Source organism: Fragaria vesca, linkage group LG2 (genome assembly GCF_000184155.1).
Source record: "Fragaria vesca subsp. vesca linkage group LG2, FraVesHawaii_1.0, whole genome shotgun sequence".
Classification (NCBI taxonomy): domain Eukaryota; kingdom Viridiplantae; phylum Streptophyta; class Magnoliopsida; order Rosales; family Rosaceae; genus Fragaria; species Fragaria vesca.
Window position 1 is genome coordinate 29635474 of NC_020492.1, and position 22335 is coordinate 29657808.

Genomic DNA, 22335 nt, shown 5'->3' on the forward strand with positions numbered 1-22335 from the left:
TGTATATATATATATATATATATATATATATATATATATAGGCTGAGGATAAAACAAGATGTGATATTATATAACATGGGGTGAACCATTTATTTCTTACCAGTGTTCCTCATCTGCGAATATATAGAAAATGGAAGATTGCAACCATTTATTTCATTTCAAGTCATTTCTCATTGAAAAAGACATAAGAATGAAAGATTACAGATGTCTTAATCATCTTAATTTCAACAGAAAATGGAAAAACAAAGACATAAGAATGAAAGATTATTGAATAGCAAAGACATAGGAACTGCATATGGATCGATGCAGCGCTGAGTAACATTGACTTGCAAGCACGAAAGAGAACATGTAACTGTCTTACAGATATGTGCTTGAATGATCACATTAAGCATACTAGCTAGTACAACTTGTTTACTTATTATTTTTCGAAGAAGGATACTAGTACAATCATTTACTCCCTGATATCTCATCGAATAGAGAGATAGAGTATTACTGATGAGGCCTGATAGAAGATTTCATTTCAAGAGAAAATACTGCTACATTTCAGAGGCATGTAATGCAACATGGTGGTAGTCTTAATTAGGATTGATAAATAGAGAAATCTGTATCAATACCATAATTTATTCACCTATTTTGTTAGCTTTGACTCTATGAGCACCATTAGAGAACTCGAAAGACGTTCAAAACTGCCTCTAATTTGCATAGGTAAAAGTCAGGGGATCATTGTATTCAGCATGGAACTGGAGGAACTGTGTGAAGAATGGAAGAAACTGGTTAGAAATTTAGAATTGCCTGTGGTGTAAGCAGCAGCAAAAATAGCTGCACTGGCACCAAGCCTCAGAACCAAGTATACAAATTACAGACCTTCCGTGGATCCTCTTCCAGTATGTGTGGTGACTAAAGCAGTAGAAAGGGGCAACTTCTGCAGCCGTTTCTGTCCACAGCCTTTCAATCAGTCTGCTATGTTTTCACTCTTAATTCCATAATAGGCCGGATGTTTTAGAATGTGAGGTAGGTTAAACAAAATTAGCAAGTGATGGATTACATAAAAGGGTATTGGAGAGGAGAATACAGTTGATAGGTTTAGTTCAATTCAACATATAGTGATGTGTTATACATCATCTTGCTCCACTTTGGTTGAGATCATGAACCAAATGAGAATTTAAGTGGGTATGATGGATGTATAGAATCCCCACGGATTACATACAAGTAGACCAAGGCTGGAGCCATTTCTACCATCCAAGCAAATATTGTTAAAAGCTGGAAATTTCAACGCAACTAGGCATTTCACCCAAACGCACTACAAGTTCATGAGAAGAATATCCATGATTTTTTTTTCTAAGTAGTATTATTTTCACTAAAACAAACCCACCCTTGCCAAAAAGAAAGGAAAGAAAAGCTCAACCACTTTCCTATTTTACAGGCCGCACGATTACGGATAGTATTCGTTCTACATATCTCAAGACCCCTAAAGGGGAGGAATCAAATATATGAGCTATCACAGCCTTTAGCTGTTCCCTAATTTTTTTTTTTTTGTTGTTCAGAAGATTGAAGAATGTTTACAAGGACTTTTTTTTTTTTTTTACAAGGACAGAATTATCGAACGCCTATGCTCGCAATCTCCATCCCCGCTCAGCAAGGGCTTCATGCACTCGATTGGCTGCTTCCGCAGTTTCATTGAGCGGTGGATAACTCCAGCTTTCTGATATCTGTAAAAAAAGAATATAAAAGAATTTAAAACAGAACATCAAGATTGTACAAAAATGAACAAAAGACTACTTTGTGTGTAAGAAAATTGCAAATAGTGAAGACAGTGATCAAGAATAAAGAAAATTATGTGCTAAAAGTAATGGAAGTTCCACAAATAAACAAAAATTTCATTATAATCAATATTAATGCCACCAAGAAACTTGAAGACTAAGAACCTCATAACACCATGAATGGCCCATTAATTTCATGAAGATGTTGACATCGCAAAAGCTCAAAGTCAACAGAATAGTTACAGTGTGTTATCTAACTAGAATACTACTAGACATAAAAACCAGGATAAATCACAACCAGATCATACAATTCTAGTTTACTAACAGCCTAAAAAAATAGCCTGTAGTCAGTTTCATTTACATGAATATGGGATCAATAGTCATAAGGAACTATTGGTTTCAATACAATGAAACTACGTTCTAGATGAGGGAGGAAGGGTCAACTAGTCAAGACGGCATCCAAGTGGTCATAAACATGGCAACCAAATGGACATCATCCTGACTTGGTAATCAGGGATACATAGAGATTGGTCATGCTGGTTTATTTCATGCACATTTATATTGACAGATAAGGATGAAAGCATAATGCAATTCTAAGAGGACAAATGCTCAATGGACCACACTGCATTTTACATTTAACTACATGACATGGCAATTAAAACTGGACAATCCTTAAAAGACCACATGGTCAGAATTTTTTCAAGCATGAACTGCCACATAATGTGGTCTCTATTAAAACAAAAAACAGGATTTAGCATTGTCCATTCTAAAAAGCTATCATTCGGAAAAGTTAAACAATTTCATTCAGTTTACTTACATTCTCCAAGCCTGTAAATGGTCGAACCATTCCTCGCTCCTTGAGTGATTTATGGAAATCGCAAAGCTTCCATTTACAATGCTCAGATCCCGTTAGATAAACAGGCTTCCTGGTAATACAGGCGGACACAACTAAAATCCTTACACACCAAAAAACTCTTAAATTAAACTAAATAGAATAAGTCACTACTCATCAGTTATACAGATAGGTTCTCAGCCATACCCGGTGCTGCAAACCTCACTTATCATGCTAACAGAATCTGCAGTAACAACAAACGCATCGGCCCACGCCAGATGGCCCATATGTGGGTTTGGCTCTGGAGATGATAATATTTTGTCAGTCTAAAAGATTAATTCCCATTATAAGAATCGACCTAAAAACCCTTGAATTGAATTTTACAAGTTACCTTCACCATCCCAAATGTAAACTTTAGGATTACCTCCAAGCTCCTTTGTTATAACACTGCATACCTGTACAAGAAAGCCAAAGGGAAAAAGGATAAGTACCCACTACCAAGAAAAGTAATATTATTTTGTAAGAACATGTTATCTGTGTCTGGGGTTGTGAAATAGTTGCAATACCTTTTCAGGTGTTCTACTAGAGAAACATATTCTGATGCTTCCACAGCTTACAAGAACACTAAGCAGATAGGTTGTCAATTGCTTTGCAAGGTCCACACCATAACGACAATTGCCTATCAAATGAAAGGGTGAACTCATAAATGGAATATTTGAAACAACAACATTGAGAAATTCAAAACATCAAAATTATTCCAAACATTCTACAGAACCTAGAAAATGAATGATCCAATATTCTTCAAATATAACAGATATGACCTGAACCAATTATGAATATGAACACTAAAAACCTGTAATGTGATGCTGGCCATAATGATTTCAACTATGAGATCTAAAATCACACCTAATAAGTTGCACATTTCCTAGTCTACACTGGGAGTCAAAGAAATAGAAGGTAACATAACAATACAGAAGAGCTAACAAAAATCAGCCAGCAAACATTTTACACTCGGGTCTGTTTTCCTGAATAGCTGAATGCTAATTTGACAATTTTTAAAGGTCACAGATATCAAAGGTCTGCAAGATTGGTATTGATAATATTTTAGGGTTAGGCTGCTTCTGTATTTTATACCATGCCTACAGAAAAATAGTGAATTTCTAGGAACTCAAAACCTTGTATGTATACTTGCTAATAAACAAATATCTTACAACTAAAACGGGGAAGGAAACAGCACACAAATACTGAAAAATAGTGAATATATAATTCTACTAAATGTATCAAACTTCTGACCAACCACACAAACGATACATAGGTTATTTGTTACTATATTGCACATGTCAAAACCATAACCAAGAAGTGTGGCGAACCACCCAAAATACTACTGGTTTCCAAAACATGTGGAACCATCCCAATGTTGTTTTTAGTATCTAGTAAATCCAACTTGCTTTGGCTGCCCTTACTGAGGGGTGCAAGTATGTCCTCTAGCTAACTGTAGCATTTAAGCAGTTACCCTCAAACAACGTTGTAAGAACTTTGGAAGGAGAGGAACATAAATGTTTTTAGGACAGAAGTTAGACAGGCCCGTGGTAGAAATATAAGCTTTTCAGAAGCAATCCCTACTTTATGTGTCAGTTAAATTTCCTTGTGGAGTCACTTCTAAAATGCTTCTGCCTACTATATAGCCAACTAATTGTCTGCTATCATTCTAATTAACCTAACATGAAAGCAAGCATTTAATTCAAAACAGAATAACAGCAACTAGCAAGCTGCGTAGTACTCAAGTGCTTCTATGCCAATCCGATAAGTAACAAGCAACATAGATTCAGTAAGTGACAAAAGATTACTTGTAGGACCACCAATGTTCACCACGAGTAAGGGCTTTGGTAGAGCTGCAAATTCATCACGCCATTGACTGGCAGCGTTACGAAGGGAATTAGCATCAATTTGGTGCAAAGCTCCAATAGTGAGGACCTGAATTTAAAAGTTTTAGTATGAAATAGCTTGCTATTAATGAAAAGAATAAGGTTTATATTTGTAAAAACACAGCAAACAAGTGTGTATTATTAGACGCCATTGTACATACCACATGCCTGTCAGGAGGTTCACGAGGAGTTATCCACCCACGTAGAAATTGAGGAACCTGCTTCTGTGCTTCAGGAGTCAAAGGATAGTAATCGTGTTTAGGGGTAATAACCAAGTCGTATCTATTGAGATGCAACCTGGGATGTAGTATCTGCGAAAGAAATAGCAAAATGAGAATATATGTTATAAATATAGAACTAAAGAAAGCACACTATGTCTGTGTAGCTCTATATATGGAAGTGATAAGCCAACAATGATCAGCCACAAGACAGGAAATAACAAAAGGATGCACAACTGAAAATTATAAACCTGGTCAAAGACTTTGAGTGATAGAGAAACAAATTCAGACACCATTTCCAATAGTAACTTTACATTACCCTAATGATTTGTAAACTTGGGATTTAATCCCATAATAATGAAAGAGAATGAAATTCTAACAAAGAGCACAACCTTGCAAAAACTTAGTATATTATTTCAAAAGTAAACTAATGTAACCACAGCATTACAAAAAGCAGCTAAGAGGGAATAGGCCACAAAACAGTCTTCTAGAGTTGACATCTTTTTGCAGCTAAACTGTATTATGAGGATTGAAAGATCTCTCCTACCATAGCACTTAATGAACAGAATATTATGCACTTAAAAACAAATCAAAATGTAGGCTTCGGAAACATGAGACCTTTCCCCAGACTTTTACTAATCACCATGTATGATATAGAAATAAGCGGACACGAGGTTGAGAACAGAGAAATCAATAGAAAAACCAGAAACCTATACAAAGATAATAAGTTAGCTGAGACAAGAACATAGTGAGAGCTGTTCTTCAGTTAAGCAAAATTTAAGGAAGGCAGTATTCTCTGAGTGATTTGACCGTCTTTACATATCTTCTCATCAGTCTGAAAAGTTGAGAAAAAAATCTAAAGGTCAACCATTCTGAGAGTACTACTTTCTTTTTTGCACGACCGAAAAGCATTAGCCTTGTCTCTGCTAATTAATTGCATTTGATGTTATATTAAGGACCATGCATCAAAATCAGTTGGATACCGCTGAGCATCAGCTCTAATGAACTTATATGTTGGTAAAGAAGTTAGTATCTATTCAAAAAAAAAAAAAAAAGTAACAAGTTAGTATTTCATGTTTCCAAGCATCACATATGTTGGTAAAATGGATCTGCTATGTTAAATCATATGGCCAACAAAGATGACTATTGATTTCAGAAACCATATTGAAAATAGAATCTTAACAAAAATCATAAAGCCATTAAAAAGTATCAAAACTTTAGAGCCAAAACCCTGAATAGATTGGATTCAACAAGTAGCAAGTAGCACAAGAACAAGAACACAGCACAGACAGGATAAAGGTGGTCATCAGTATATACTATTTTAAGGCATAGTAAAGCAAAACACCAGCCACTGGATATTAGTGGAGCACATATAACCATCACCTCACAAAGTTCACATATAAAATAGATGACCAATCCATTCCATCAAAAAATAAGTAAACTAGTTACATGCCAGCGCTTGGAAATATATTGTTTAGAAAATAATTTTGGCATTCCACTTTCAAACTTGTAATACACTTGACTACTTAAAATTACAGTGCAAGTAATTGTGTTGAAATTGGAAGGCTAAAAATCACTGCCCCACTGGTGAAACTGCAGTCAAGGTATATAGTGATTATCATCATGTCAATACAGCATCAGAATTAGTCTACACTTCTTCACATATTCCATTTCTTGCTACATAAGCATCTAATCAGGTCATATGATATGAACTGTTTCTCTAAAGATCATTTTAGAACAGATTAAAGACTTTAACCGCACACTGATACTAACAACAGAAAAGTGGAATTTGCAATAGATTAAGGGTCCAATAAAAAACCTGAACAACAAAGACGTTTTCAGATGCTAGTCGTCTAATAGAACTTGCAACGGAAATGGTATCCCTGCCACAAGCTACCACCAGTATGGGTCCATCCCTAATAAAGAAAGAGAATAAGTACCAAAAATGAGGAATCTACCAAGTTAAGAACCATATTCTTAATATTAAGAGAAAAATGTATCTGGGCAGCGCATGTAATTGATTCCTAACAACACTATTTAGCAAGCTATTAAAGGAACATACTTGTGATAACTAAATTTATAAAGAAACGGTAAAAAAATATTACGTTTCATAAGTCTGACGAGCCATGGTTACAATCTCCTGGACATCAGCTTCTAAGACACATTTCAAACCAAGACCGCCACCATTTTCTGTAGGTAGAGACCCAACTCTCTTTCCCCGATATATTAGTAAAATAAACATTTTCCTCATGACACAATCCAATTTCTTGTGAACAGAAACCGGGAGCCAGTGAAGCCACTCATTTATACCTCCTTTTGGCCTTGTAACTCGCTGCATGGCATTGACAATTAAAAAGACAAAATGAGACTACATATATAAGTGAAACAGCAGTTGTTACACAAATAGATGAAATTATAATTTACAGGGATAAAAAGTTTGTTGCTAGACCTAGACAAGAGCGATTTTCACACCAACATAGCCTATACATAGGAACAAAACACAACTGCATGCTGATAACTTGTGCATTTTGCATCAGGACATATATGTTAACATGACTGGGTTGTTGAAAAGTGAAAATACGAAAAACTTATCGTATGATCAATAATTCCTGAAACACCTGAAACATATCGTACAATCAATAATTCCTTCAATTCAACCCAGGGACTGTAGCAAGCAATTATGATGAGGCGGGGTTCCCATGTGCACAGAAGCAATAACAAACCAAAATCTTTAGTTAAATTACTTGCCAAATAAAAGTTTATGTTTTCTAGTTGCCATAGCTATGGAGCTACGCTCTTACATACTTCCTTGATAACATCAATACACACAAGACTGACAAACAAGTGTACATCAAAAGTAAGTCGCACACTTCTCTCATGTTGACCAATACAATCTCCTACATATTTAAAAAAAAAAATCAGATTTTGGATGGCTGTACACTGATTAGACTAGTTCTAGTGAAGTTCAAAACTAAACATATCGTGAAAACTGAAGATGATTTATATGACAGGTTGGGTAGCACTTGGTTACTGCACTGACGAAGGTAGCCATATAAGCATATATAAGCGAATTCAACGCTTTCAATAACATTGACATTTCTCTGCTTTCCAAAAAGGAGGAAGAGACCTTTTTCAGAGGCATGATCCTTCTTCCTTATAGGCCCACCTATTGTTCCCTGCTCAATTACACCTCGTTTCTAAGTAATAAGACTCCTTGTCTTATGCCTTTCACCTTTCATAACGGTTTCTGATACCAAATGTCTAGTAGGTAATATCCCGACTAATACTAGACCTCAGACAAACCAGGCAAGGCAAACTGGGAACTGGCATTCACACCAGACTTGCTTAAACAGAACAAAGAAGAAAACTTCAATCCAAAGCTCATTTGATTTAGCCAATTCTGGCGTTCAACACCTTTAAGCAAATACTGATCCACACTCACATAAAAAACGCAACAAATCATTCATGCAAGCAAACCCAGGTCTCTGAAATTTGAATTTTTAATAAAACCCAAGATAGACACTATCAATATACTCCTACAAAACTAGGGAAAAAAAAAACCAACAACAAGAATCCCACTAGAATAAAGCTAGCGATAAAGCTAACAACAACACTAAACTGAGAATCAAACTGAAGTTAACATCCTCTTGCAACTTGCAAATTACACAAATTTAATACAAACTTTAGTTAGAGAATTTCATAGACTAATTTTTACAACCATATGATGTAAGAAATTAAACAGGATTATTAGGGTTTAACGATTGTAAAACTTACATACAAGACGTGCTTATCAGCGAGGCCGAGAGCGCGAACCAAGCCGATGCTCTGATTCTCAGAACCAGGGAAGCCGTTGCCAATTACGACAGCGCGACGAACGACGCCGGAGACACCGCCTTCAAAGATTTCCGGCGTCCCCAATTTGGGGCTGGGCGGCTCTGGAAGACGTATCGGCCTCATTGCAATTGAGACTTTAGATCTTCACAGAAACCTTGAGACGAAGAAATGAGAGCAGAGAGAGACTGGAAATGAATAGGTGCCAAAGAGGAAGACGGGGGGCAGTTATAGCCAAAATGCCCCTCTTTTGTTGTTATATTGAAAATTCAGTCCCCAAATTTTTCCCTTTTAACTTTTTTCTCGAAATGATGAATACAATTTCGCTCACAACAGTCCGGGTTCTACTTGATCTCGCTACTCTAAAGGGATGGCATCTACACCAACTTGACGTGAATAATGCCTTCTTGAATGGTGACTTATATGAAGAAGTCTATATGCATCTTCCTCCTGCTTTCAAACGAAAAGGGGAGACTAGAGTTTGTAAATTACACAAATCAGCATTCCTCTTATCAATGGTTCATAAAACTATCAACGACACTTAAAGTAGGAGACTTCCATCAATCATGAGCGGATTACTCATTACTCACTCTTGGTCCAAAACAGGCCTGGTGGTATTACTGTTTTGTTAATCTATGTTAATAATGTGATTATAGTAAGAAACAACTTGAAGGACATAGAGGATGCTAAGCATTTTCTTTCAAGTCAGTTTAAATTGAAGGATATGGGACAACTCAAGTATTTCCTCAAGATTGAGGTTGCGAGGTCAAAGCAAGGACTGGTCTTATGTCAAAGGAAATATGCCTTGGAGATCCTAGAAGACACAGGTTTTCTTGGCGCCAAACCCTTACGGTTTCCGGTTGATCAAGGATTATCTCTTACGCAGACAAATGGAGATTTGTTGAAGGATCCTTCTCAGTACCGAAAATTAGTGGGGCGTCTAATCTACCTCACTAATACGAGACCAAACTTGGTGTATGTTGTTCATGTGCTGAGTCGATTTATGGCCAAACCTTGATGCTGTCTCATAAGGTGTTACGCTACATCAAGCAAGCTCCATGCTAGGGCACGATATCCTTTTGCCTTCCACTGGCTCATTAGAATTAAAGGCGTACTGTGTTGCAGATTGGGCTCAATGCAAGGACACAAGAAGGTCAGTGACAGGGTATTTTGTTATGCTTGGATGTGCGCCAGTTTCTTGGAAGACAAAGAAGCAAACCACGCTTGCACGCTCAAGTGCAAAAGCTGAGTATCGTGCCATGACAACAACAACCTGTGAGATCACTTCGTTGAGAAGCATATTAAGGGATTTGGGAGTGAATTTCACCCAACAAGTGAAGCTAGCTATTTTGTGATAAAAAAGCCGCCATACACATAGCTTCAAATCCAGTTTTTATGAACGGACGAAGCACATAGAAATTGATTTTCATGTTGTGCGTGAGATAGGGGTTATAAAACCAGCTCACATTCGAACAAGGGAACAACCAGCATATATGTTTACAAAGCCTTTGAGTTACCAGTACAATTTCAACTTGAGGGAGAGTGTTGAAGGAAATAATCCATCTTGATATGCTGGTTAATTAGTTGTATTAGTAATTGTGTATGATTACCTTCCAATTGTAGACTACAAATTGTGTATCTAAGTTGTAGAACTTGTGTATAAGAGTTGTACCCTATTCTGATGAATGATAAGAAAACATATTCTTCACCAATTTCTTTTCCTTCTAATTTTGACTTGAGTGAGCTTCAGTGATTAAATTTACTATTTAAAATTTTTGATAGGAGGTGAAAAGAGCATAGGAGGTAAAGTTAGTAAATAACATATTTAACACAAAAAAATCTTGGTATAATTGAGTATGATACAATTATTTATAAATTATATTTTATTTATCAATTTTCTGATTTGAAATCTCTCGTCTCCAACAACTCAAAAAGTTTTGTAATGAAAGTTCTTTAGTGTATATGAACATCATGACGAATATAGCACAATCACTTATATTTTATATGACAATATGAGATCTATGTATCATATGAGGAGAAATATAATAATCCCAGTTATTGTTAAATCCACCTGCTCTGCTTATAGGGACTAAATGAGATGCAAGCTAGGGTCTATTTGATCATTATACATTGCCTTTACATCACAAATCGTTAACCTAGTTTATTCTTCCACCTGATACATGCTCTCGTGTGTGAGTGTTCATCGGTTCCAGAAGTAAATGTAAAAGGAGTTGCATAGCAGATTCTAAACAATGCTAGTTTGTAAGATATGCTTCTTGCTGGAACTGATACCAATCATACGATAGCTACACTCCTAGAATGGAACACGGCTGATATTATAAAGCACCCAAAGTCATGAGCACATTGCAGAAAGAAACAATGTCTGTCAACGAAGTTAGTGACAGAGGATGGATTGATCGATACACACTACTTAAAGTATGGAAGGCTGTGATCCAGGAGACTTTTCGCTTACATCCTCCACTTTAGCGTCTATTGCCTAAGAGTATCAACCCAATAATGCCAACACACAAGTCATGGACAAATCGGGAGAGATCCCAAGAGTGGTACGAGTGATTAAGGAAACAATTCGAGATGATTTTGGTTGGAACTTGCAGGAGGGATGTGTCCCCGGATTCAGTGTTCTAAATGAGATGGCTCTAGCAAATTTAGTGCCCAAGTTTGATTGGACATTGCCGGGCGGAGTAGGAACGAGGATTTAAACATGTTTGAAACAGCTGGTTTACAATTCATAAAGCAGATCCTCCGAAGGTCGTTGCTATTCCTTATTCATCATCAGCTTAGTCTGTGATTTAAGACATCAATTGTATTAGTTCTGTTCTAATATACGAACCGCTATATTAGCATGTTACGTCCACCCAAAACTGGTGTCTTACAATTACCTGTCATGTTCATCTTGTCTGTTTGGTTTGTAAATGAACAACCTTGTCCATGAAACAACTAGAAAACTTTTGGAATCGGCAATGTATGAACTTTCGTGACTGAAACTCAACAGTGTAACTCACGAATTGGGAGTGAACACTCAACCAAGTAGGGCAATTGTGAAAAGCAAATTAAAAGAGGTAACAGAGGATAATTTGTAGGAATGAACTACTTCGAGGCCATTATCAAAGGCAGTCATCTAGCTAGTCTGTATGGAAGAAAAAAAACACTTAAAATTATGTTTTCAATTTTGTCTAAGTCACGACAATCGGAACTCCTGCGATATTCTGGGAGTTGAGAGAGACCTGGAGCTCAAAGTATCATTCCTCCCCACAGATTTGTCACCTTAATAATTTATACTTGAAACTCCACCGACTCAAAAATCACTATGAATAAACATTAAGGCACAAACGGAAACCTGAAGATCATCGCTCAAGTCTCTCCAGTTTGGAATGAAAGGAAATACCATTTAGTTCATCAAGTGAGAATTGAAAAGTCACAAGTTGCTATGCTTTCAAGTTGTCTGTGCTTAAAGATCAATTACACGGGACAACTTCTGGATCCTGTTCAATAGGAAGTCCCCTTGCTTGATAGTTGCCTGATACAGAGAATTCTTGGCATCCGGACGATTAGTTTCTAGAACACCTGAAACTTTATCTATCTTGCAGTGGAGTTTCCCTGCTGCAATGAACCGAGACAGCTCCCTGGAAATCATAGAATGGGATTAGATTTATGTAGAAGGAACATGAAATGTCTTACCAAATGCCTCGCCACAAATTAAAGGACCAGGCATAAAATTCACAGAGAACACCACAAAGAAACAAAATATTGAAGAAAGTAACTTACAGATCAATGAAATCCACAGTTACGCCAAATGCCTTAGCCATTGCTTCAATAGTGACACTCTTGTAGGACTCCAAAAATTGAGAATAAACAACTGTTCTGATCTCTCTCATGTAGTAACGGAAGTGTGGATGCAAATAACGATCCAACTTTATCTGCTCAGTCAGACCAGCTGCAAAAAACAAAGACAGAAGATGACATCTATGAATAAAATGGAAAAAGAAATGTGACCAGTAACTCACTTAGGAATTTCTAAATGAAACAAATTATCTACTTACCAAATGCTGCGAAAAATGACTTGTATTGACAATCATACAGTGAGTTCAAAAACTCAGACAAGTACGGGATTTTCCCAATCACAGTTAATATCTCTGGAGCATCCACCACCTGTGAAACATTGGTTGAAATTAAAACTCACAGATAATACCTAAACTGATAGAAACATATAAACCATAACAGTAAAATCACAATCACATAATACAGTATACCTTCTGCTTTAAAGAAACTCTGTCCAAAGATATAATGCTTGTCAGGACGGTATAGAATATGAAGATATCATAGGGAAATATCTCATAAGTGGTGAAAGTAGATATGGAATCCAGGAACAAATCGGCTGCCTTCTTAAAATTTCGAGTGGACATGCAGTACAAGCCTTCATATACCTTCAAGCGATTCTTCCTTTCCCAATCACCACCCTCTTCAAATAAGCTGTCAACATAACACAATGGTTAAAAAGAAGACAACTACAAAACTTGGTAACGAGAGGACATTGTTAATGCAGCTCACAGAGCTCAGGGCACTACTTACTTCTTTGCTTTCTCAATGCTCTTAGAAATGAGGTCAAAATCCATGTAAAAGAAACCAAGCTGCAATGTGTAGAACACCAAGTCCATCTTTTGCCCAACTGCAACTGTCTTGCTTTCTGTTACCTTGAGTTGTTCCAACGCTTTCTCCTGGGGTCACAAGGATAGAAGTTACTATCAAATGTAACACACAAAAAAAAATGATTCCTAGAACAAATAAATTCAAACATATGTACCTTGTCACCAATACGGATGAAAAACAGGGACTTGGCCAAATGAGCTTCTCTAACCTCACTTTCTCCCAAGTTTTCCTCGGCATCAGCAATCCTAAGAAAATGCAACCAGATAAGTCGGTTGAATGTAGACTCATGAATCCAATTAGATTTCTTGGAGGAATTTATATTCTGCTGTTCAATGGAATCACGAAACTACTCTGGGTTTTATGTATACAAAAAAACACATAGAGGAGCCAGGAGGCAAACCAAATAAGGGTTTTTGCTCAATCAAGTCGATATTGATTCATCTCAACCAAAGTAAATTTTTATTAACAGTCTTCCTAAGAAAGATTTACTTCAAGTCTGATGCCTTACGCAACTGACTTCAAACAGAAAGTCAATCTCTATAGATACGTGCTTCAAGTCCTTCTATTTCAGTATTTCTTTTAGTAGAAGTTGGAAACCTGATAATACCTAACTGTGAAAACATCCATGTCAAACAGAACTACTTCTCAATTAAACACAGTTAGAATGGAGAAGACCTGCCACCAAGATAGCGTGGTATAGCATGTACATACAAACCCAATATATGTTCCTCACTTTAGAAACAGACCCAGTTGTTAAAGTAAATAATCTCAAGTACACTTTACCCAAATCAATACTAATCTATACATATTTAACAAAATTACCGGACTCCAAAACATCAGATTAACTGAATTTTTCTGAGACATACCGCAAATGTCTACTTGTTCATCAACCACAGTTTAAGAGAATCAATACAATTCTGCTCATGACACACCTTACCATAGTATTCAATCGATTGTGAAACCACCACTAGTTGCATTAGAAACAAAGACACTAAAATATCACTCATCTAAAGCCCTAATTCTAAACACAATAATCAAATAGTAAAATTTACTAAAGCATATACTCAAATTACGAGCTCACTTTTCATCAAGCTTCTTGAGCTCCTCCTGGATCTTGGTCTTCATGAAGTCAAGAAGGCCCTGGTCCATCTCCAGCACCGATTCCGAAACTAGGGTTTCATACAAGGGCGCCATATCTACAACACACACACAACCCGAACCGAAATACAGTTAAATCGAGCAACGTAAAGCCAAAAAACAGTAGAAATCGGAGAAGAATTTATCGATTTGATTTACCGTCGGCTTTTACGGCGGCGAAAACCTCCTCCCGGAGGCGGACCTTGTCGATGTCTTGGACGTCTGGGTGCGAGAGAAGGAAGAGCTTGTTCGCGAGCTGGAGATGAGGTTGCTGAGTCTCTTCTTGACCTTCCATGGCTTAACTCACTGAGTCACTTCCTCCGAGTTCAATCTCTCTCTCTCTCTCTCTCTCTGTGCTTTTCTTCAGCGAGGAGGCACTGTGAAATTTGATACGACCCTGTGTTTGTTTTATTTATACCCTCTACAGTGGGAACCAACGACATGTCGTGTTGAACACAATTGGCGTGTACCGTCGTTTTGGATGGTTGTGAATGAACGGTCAAGATGGAGGAGAAGACTACTCTTGGTCTCTTTCTCTTCAGAGTCTCTGTCCAAACTCAATGGGGAGGAGAAAACCTAGCAGCGATGAACCCATTAACATAGACTCCGACTCCGAAACCGAATCTGACTTGAACTGCTCGGTTTCAGGTGAGTTTCTGATCAAAGGTTTGTTCTTTTTTCACTCTGGGGTTAAAGATTGAAATTTTACTGATCATATAGTGGATTGAGGACTAAGAGACAAAGATGAAGAAACTTAATTTACTATTTTGAAGGAAATTGTAAATAAATGAACACAAAAGATTATGTTGAATGAGGGAAAATGTCTCATGAGCAGTTGAGATTACTCTCATTTTTGTTAAACCCTTATCAAATTCATAGCAAAAATCATTTGTGTTATACTAGGTTGGGAGTGGAGTTGTGAAAGATTGACATATATAGGGCATGCTTTTTTTTGTGTATTGAATGCTTATGTACTGCTTAGTATGATCAACTTTGGTAAGAGATGTGATGGTAAAGTGTTCTATACTGCAACAGAGATTTACAATGATCAAATGTCAAAGCATCGAACATGTTGGATGCATGTGTTAGCAGCTTCGAAAGCTCAAAGACAGAGCTTGAGTCAGAGAGAAACTCAAGAGATTAAGAAGATATCCCCATGCTTTTTAACTTTTCATCCTCACCGTCAGAGATCAGTAAGGAGTTTTAAGACCAAGTATGTCAAACGTCAAGTGTTAAGAAAAAAACAGAACCAAGAATCTAAAGCGTGTGCGGTGTCAAGAAGAAAGCCAGTCTCTCGAGGTTGTAGAGTGTCACGGAAGAAACAGGAGTTAGACTCTGGAAGCTTTCAGTCCTGCTTTGAGTAAGTGCAATTGGAGTGATCCGCTGTGAAAAAGTTGGTTTCCATTTTACTGCATGGGATTATAAATTTGCTTGAAATGTGCAGGTCCTTATGGAAGAGCTTTTCTGAGGACAAGAAGACTTATTTCACATACCTTGACTGTTTATGGTTTTCCTTGTATATAGAACCCACCACCAAAGACAAGGTGCTAACCTGGATCAAGAAGAAGCATATTTTCTCAAAGAAATATGTTTTTGTTCCTATTGTTTGCTGGTAACCTTTCTTTCACTCCTGCTGCTAAGATCGTTTTGGTCAATAACCGATTGGACTTGTGACATTTTCTTTCCTGAAATGTCACCATCTTATTAGGTGCCACTGGAGCCTACTAATATTGTGTCATTTTGGTGAGAATCTTGAATCAAAGACCCAAAGACCATGCATGTTGTTGCTTGATTCTCTTGAAATGACAGATCCCAAGAGGCTCGAACCAAATATAAGAAGGTATGTTTTCTATAGGAAATATCGTCTCCTTCTTTCCATGGCATAGTTTGATTATATATAGCCTCTAATTCTACATGTTCTTTTATCTATTATTGTTTTCAGGTTTGTAGTGGACATCTTTAGAGAAGAGGGTAGGCGTGAGAATATGGATCTTTTGAGAAAAATTCCTCTTTTGGTACCTAAGGTAACTTAAAGACAGTCTCTCTCTGACTCACTACATTCACCTTAAAGATGTACTAAAAGTGGAAATAATTCAGGTGCCTAAGCAGAGAAATGATCAAGAATGTGGTAATTTTGTCCTCTACTTCATTAATTTGTTCATGGAGAGTGCTCCGCAGACTTTTAGCATGGAGGGGTACCCTTACTTTGTAAGTTTTTCCTGAGAATCTGATGTCTATTCTATGATGCAATGTCAGTGTTCTTATTTTAAGCGACTTTATCTGTTATTGCAGATGAAGAAAAACTGGTTTGCATATGAAAGCTTGGATTGCTTCTGCCAGGAAATTTATTCATCAGCAAAGGGATGTTCCCAGAACTCAATATGGGCATATCCTTTTGTAGACTGGTTTCAAGTGTCTCAATTGCCACAAACTGCACCAGGCCACCTGGGTAAACCATATCTTAGTAGATATCTTATCTTAGATCTCTCCAAAAAAAAAAAAAAAAAAAAAAAAAAAAACCATATCTTAGTAGATATTATGGTTCATGTGAACAGAGAATCCTTGGTTTTAGAAGTTGACTACGTTTTTGGCCGGTCTGATTGTCATTGTTGAGTTACAAACTGGGCTGTGAGCCGGTATTAGTAACATCTACAACGTGTACAAGTTTACATTGCTATCTCTATCTTTCAAAATCTCAAATCCAAAGACTAGTTTACAATGCTTTCTTTATCTTTTAAAAACCAAAGGCTGTTTACAAATGCAAACCAAAGTACCAAACAGATATATTATGGGGCTCAAGTCTGAAAAGTCTAAACTCGGCATGCATATATAAAAAAAATGCTACGTCACTAATCTGAGTGGAGTTTCAACTTAAGGAAATGTCATGCCAATCCTATCCTTTTCATTCCTAATTAGTTCACCAGGTTTTCTTCTACCAAGTATACCGCACCCATGAGACAACAGGATTTTATCACCAAACTTTCTAGCTTAACAGCACTGTCCACTATGAATGTGACAACATTGTCTCCGTCTCTAATTTGTTGTGCAGCCGGTTCTCAGCTTGCAACAACATTGTCTCCATCTCTAAAAAGACGACCAAGAATCCAATACCAAAACTTATTCTTTGATCACAAAGATACTGCATCGCTAAAACAACAGACAAAAGTGCACATAACCAAAAAAATAAATAAATGGACAGAAGGCACCTTACACCATATGCCGTCCTCCACCAAGTTTGAGGCTAGTTAGTATAAGATGAAGATCACAAAACATTATACATTGGTGATACATTTGTGAGTGATGAAATAGTAGTGTTCACATGGTCACCTAATGACCAAATAAATTATGGTCAATCACTGTTGGATGTAAATCTAAAGGTGGGAAATATTATTATAAAATTAAGCTGTTTTATTTTTCATCCTTAGATTTATATCCAACTGTTTGATCCGATAAAAGCAAATTTTGTCTAAGCCTATTAAATTACAATCATAGACTCACAGTGAGTATATAACAATAAAAATTGTGACATAAGGAAAATTTTTTTTTTTGGGGAATGGAAAAATAAAATGACTAAAAAAAAGGAAAATTTCGGTTAGGCTGTAGGTGTAGCTCTACTTCATAGAAGTCCCAGTCATCGTCATCGTCATCGTCATCGTCATCATTCCTCTTGGGTGGGTTCATTGTCCTTCTCGGGGTTTGGCTTTTTGAACTGCTCTCGATATTGCGGACAGCTGAGATAGAGAATAATGAACAATGATCACTGTTGGAGATCAGAGCTAACAGCAATTAAGCAAGCAAACATTATATACATGAATGGAGCAAAGCTGAGTGGCCCACAATATAGCATGGTCATTTTCTTTCGATACATGGTCTGCAACTATGCACAATTAGAACAAACAAATATAGCTTCTGAAGGAACCCTCAAAGATAAATATGCAACAGAGGAACCAGAGCAATGACGAGAAATCTTTGAAAAAGTATGATGGAGGATATGGGGAGAAATGGCTATTCGGTCTAAGCTATATTGATATGAATAACATCCGTACACATCCAACTCTTTAAGATGAGCAAGCTGAATTTAATCAAACAAGAAAACATTTTCTAAGTACAAATTCAGTATCTAAGAGTACAAATTCCTACTTTTGAAAGATGAGCAGATATTAAGAACATTCACAAACTTTACGAAATTAGATTCGCAAGGAAGCTCAATAAAAATTAACTACGCACTCTCCGCAAGCTTTCTTACAAGTTCAGTAAAAGAATCCGGTAAGCTTCAACATCATCCACTTGTTCAGTTGCAAGCTGATGTAAAAGTTGCTCAGACATTTTTTCCCCAGCATATGAATCTTTGATTGCTTGAATAAGATTCAACCAAAATTGGGAACCAGGGGATGATTCCAGAACATCTGAACGTAGTGACTCCATAGTGGACGATGACAAACTTCGAACATGCCTAAGGATCCTTGGAATTATTTTACTTAAAAGCACATCTGTGTAAAAAGAACATAAAAAGATTCAGTCACACAAAAGCATCCCTCAGTTTAGTGCTGAACAAGAGAACAGGATTGCTTTCTCTTTTGTAAAATGGAACAATGTACTATAAAAAAGAAGACTGTTTTTCGAAAGGGGATAGCACGTAAACCAGTTCTTCTTGCATAAAACTATATATCTAGTTGCAGTGCTTTAAACTGTAACAGTTACCTACAGATCCACGTCGACATATACCAGGAAATGTTTCCCCAACGAACAGTAATGTCCAGTTCATGTCATTATTACAGAAGGCTCGTTCATCTAACATCTCCATATTCCCTTCTTCTGCTAGAAAACGAAGCTGAATGGTAACTTGCTTAAAGAACAAGCTATAGTACTTCGTTAAGAACAAACAATATGAAAATGGTAACAAATTTGGTTGATATCCTCCATTCTAAAATCAAATTACCAGAATGGTCAAATTATAACATTTAAGTAAGTCCATCATCTAGCACAAGTTCATGAACTCAATTATCTGGCAGAAGAGATTAAAGGATACTGTGATGAAGGAGAAGTCAGGGCTCTCGATTTTGCTTTGTCAGGTATAGACGCAACAATCTGTGATACTCTAGAAACAGTTGACTTGAGATTTTCTTCAGACTGCAAACAGTCACCAGATTCTCTAGCCATCTGGAGCACCCCCTTGTTTTCAAGAAAGCAAAGTACGAGTAACCTGTGGCAATGGTAAAAAAGTCAACGACTTGATTTTTAGACACTACAAAGTACAACCAGATGACAGACTAGAATAATTAGACCTCAGTTCTCAATCCAGACCTTTCAGTATTGGCGTGAACATCATTGACACCAACATCACCGCTTCCACTTTGCTGTAGACAAGGGACCAAAATCTGAACAACCTCAGTGGCAAGACTGTTAACAAAGAATACATCATACACATGTTTCCGTGCTGAAAACGGTAAACAAGTCAGCCAATTGGAAGCAACACCTGCACGCAGCAAGAGAGCATATCATTTCTACCATAACCTCCACTTAAAATCAATACTCTACAACAGTCTGATCTGATTAAATTTACTTTTCCCCCCAACCTAATTATTGTTCCGATAAATTACAATTCTGGTGATATATACACTTTAGAAAACCGGAAAAACCATGAACGATGATAAGCCAATTGAGTAAAGTAACAAACCTTTAATACAGTGATTATTTCTACATGTAGGCAAAACTTACCAGTGATCAAAAGGAAGCCGGAAGTATGTCTCTTTAAAATTGCCTCCCCAGCACATTTCAACCATCTAGCCAAAATGAAATACACCAGAGTAAATAACATGATCTCCTTCAAGATCCCTTTCTTTAAATCCTTAAATCAAAACCTGCAAACTAAAATCCAATACAAATACCATGTATTAATCAACTTGAAATAAATATGAAAAAAATTAGAAATTTTAAATAAGCATTTAATACTCCATGCAATCATCATCAGCAAAAGCAACACCAAGATTCCCGAAAAATGGTGGAATGGAGAGATACCTGAAAATGGTGGGATGGAGAGATTGAGGGGCAATGCACTCGAGAGCCTTTAGATAACTTCTGGACCTGAAGAGAAAAAACCGATCACAATCTTCATGCTAATGAAACATGAAGATTTAATCTCCTAAAAGATTTCCAAGCACACCTTAAAAGCAAATGATCACACAAACCAAAAATCCAAGCATCGCACAACATTAAAGAAGAAAAAATATATATATCAAACAGGTTTAAAACCATCTATTCCTGAAGATAAAATCACTGATATAAAACTCCCACGTCCTTGTTCCAAACAGAAACAACCCTGTGCAACCATACAGCAAATTAGTTCAACCAAAATTGATAGAAATAAACAAAAAATTCAAAGAACTTTCTGATCAACTGAATTGAAATTTGCATACTATGCAAATTAAATTCATTCAAAATTGATAAATAAGAAAAGTTGAAAGATGTTCTTGATCAAGTGAGAGATTGAAATTTGTAAAATAAACAGATTGTACAGAAGCAACTTTGGTATACCACCCCAAAAATAAGCAGAAGTGTATGAGACAAATTGAAATTTAGAAGCCCAACTGAATGTTTCAATCTTATGAAGTGAGCTTCTGCAGATTAACATCATCATTTCGTCAAAGGTCAAACTGTTAAACCCAGAAAGCTCTGGTCAAGAAGAAGAATGAGAACTCCGTGAGTCACTGCTGGCCATTATAGTGTTACTCAAAACCATTCTCTATATCTCAATACCAGCAACTTATATAATAAACTAAACTAATCAAACCTAGGTGTCAGAGGAGACTCACCTTGTTTGAACCCTTTATATAAAGCCCAAATATTCATAACCTGAAAAAGAATGTTAAACCTTCAATTGCATGGATCAAATAAAAGTTTAATCTGCAATTTGAACAACTGCTTAAGCATGCCTAAGCTTTGTCTTTGTCAAGAAAGAGAGAGACTTACAGTTGTTTCATTTTGGCAATAACTAGAGGAGATATATAAACTCGGCAAGTCATGCAAGGTTGCACCTGGACACATAAAGCTGAAATTAGCAGCTGAATTCTTCAAATTAAATAAATATGAAGGAAACTGATCAAATTCATTTTCACCAGACAAAAGCAGCATGCACCGCCAATCCCCCATTTCAAATGTAATGAAGATTGAATGTTTCCCCAAAATCAGAATCACGCGGTCCTTCTCTTTCTCTCCTCCTCCCTCAGCTGCCCCCGAAAACCAAATTAAGAAAAACTGAAATCAGCAATTCACTTGAAATCAACATAACACCCAGCTAACTCCATTACCAAGATTCAGCTGGTAAATTATCAGCCGATCATCATACCTCTAACAGTGTTTATCATTTAAAGGTTCTGCATTTGCCATTTAGATCGTTCAAATTGGTATCAGTCTCACTAATGCAAAGAGGATTTTTAATCATAATCCACAGACTCGATCATCGACACAACTATCAACACACTCACACAATTAAACCAGCAGCTAGCTCATGAACAAATGCAATTGGTCAAAACCCAAAAACCCCCCAAAAAGTAAAGATCAAAACTTTAATAAAAAACATATAAAACCCAACGTCAAGAACCACAACCCACATCTCATATTACCCTCCCAACACTATATCCAAAACACCTTAAAAATCAAAACTTTGAAACTGCAAAAAGGGGACCGAAATTCTTACCGAAACAGGTTCATGCAAATCTTGGTCCCCATTGCTTCAAATTCAACACCTAAAACCAAACTCAAAAACCCACAATCAAAATCCAAATCCCTAAAACCCCTTTTCCCCACAAACCAAACCCAACACATTACACAAATCAATTACTCAATCAAACCAATCACCCAAAGAAAAAAAAAAAACTACAAAAACAACCGACCTGTTTTCCCAATCTGCAAAATCCAAATCTAGAAGCACCACTATAGATCAAGGACAACTCTAACAAAATGAG

The 22335-nt window shown here is 36.7% G+C and overlaps 4 protein-coding genes across 4 annotated transcripts; 1 reads left to right on the top strand and 3 right to left on the bottom strand.

Annotated features, from left to right (window-relative positions):
• Positions 1 to 1312: 1312 nt before the first annotated feature.
• Positions 1313 to 8901, bottom strand: LOC101292373 (uncharacterized protein RP120-like). Its single transcript, XM_004291650.1, has 10 exons — positions 8510 to 8901; positions 6841 to 7067; positions 6555 to 6651; positions 4679 to 4828; positions 4440 to 4566; positions 3159 to 3271; positions 2984 to 3047; positions 2800 to 2893; positions 2578 to 2686; positions 1313 to 1709 (listed from the first exon to the last, which is right to left on the bottom strand). Exons 1-10 carry the CDS (start codon positions 8690 to 8692, stop codon positions 1608 to 1610), a joined length of 1266 nt encoding a protein of 421 aa, XP_004291698.1. The 5' UTR covers positions 8693 to 8901; the 3' UTR covers positions 1313 to 1607.
• A 2817-nt stretch (positions 8902 to 11718) lies between these two features.
• On the bottom strand, positions 11719 to 14752 carry LOC101292665 (26S proteasome non-ATPase regulatory subunit 6-like). The gene is made up of 8 exons (XM_004291651.1): positions 14531 to 14752; positions 14316 to 14430; positions 13389 to 13479; positions 13157 to 13302; positions 12838 to 13057; positions 12628 to 12736; positions 12353 to 12521; positions 11719 to 12210 (listed from the first exon to the last, which is right to left on the bottom strand). Exons 1-8 carry the CDS (start codon positions 14664 to 14666, stop codon positions 12036 to 12038), a joined length of 1161 nt encoding a protein of 386 aa, XP_004291699.1. The 5' UTR covers positions 14667 to 14752; the 3' UTR covers positions 11719 to 12035.
• A 144-nt stretch (positions 14753 to 14896) lies between these two features.
• Positions 14897 to 17816, top strand: LOC101303677. Its single transcript, XM_004293078.1, has 8 exons — positions 14897 to 15019; positions 15407 to 15731; positions 15816 to 15983; positions 16080 to 16211; positions 16314 to 16395; positions 16469 to 16579; positions 16664 to 16820; positions 17797 to 17816. Exons 1-8 carry the CDS (start codon positions 14932 to 14934, stop codon positions 17814 to 17816), a joined length of 1083 nt encoding a protein of 360 aa, XP_004293126.1. The 5' UTR covers positions 14897 to 14931.
• A 646-nt stretch (positions 17817 to 18462) lies between these two features.
• On the bottom strand, positions 18463 to 21597 carry LOC101292965. Its single transcript, XM_004291652.1, has 9 exons — positions 21487 to 21597; positions 21341 to 21405; positions 21184 to 21223; positions 20390 to 20455; positions 20090 to 20239; positions 19676 to 19847; positions 19401 to 19574; positions 19073 to 19230; positions 18463 to 18861 (listed from the first exon to the last, which is right to left on the bottom strand). Exons 5-9 carry the CDS (start codon positions 20187 to 20189, stop codon positions 18614 to 18616), a joined length of 852 nt encoding a protein of 283 aa, XP_004291700.1. The 5' UTR covers positions 20190 to 20239; positions 20390 to 20455; positions 21184 to 21223; positions 21341 to 21405; positions 21487 to 21597; the 3' UTR covers positions 18463 to 18613.
• Positions 21598 to 22335: the final 738 nt, after the last annotated feature.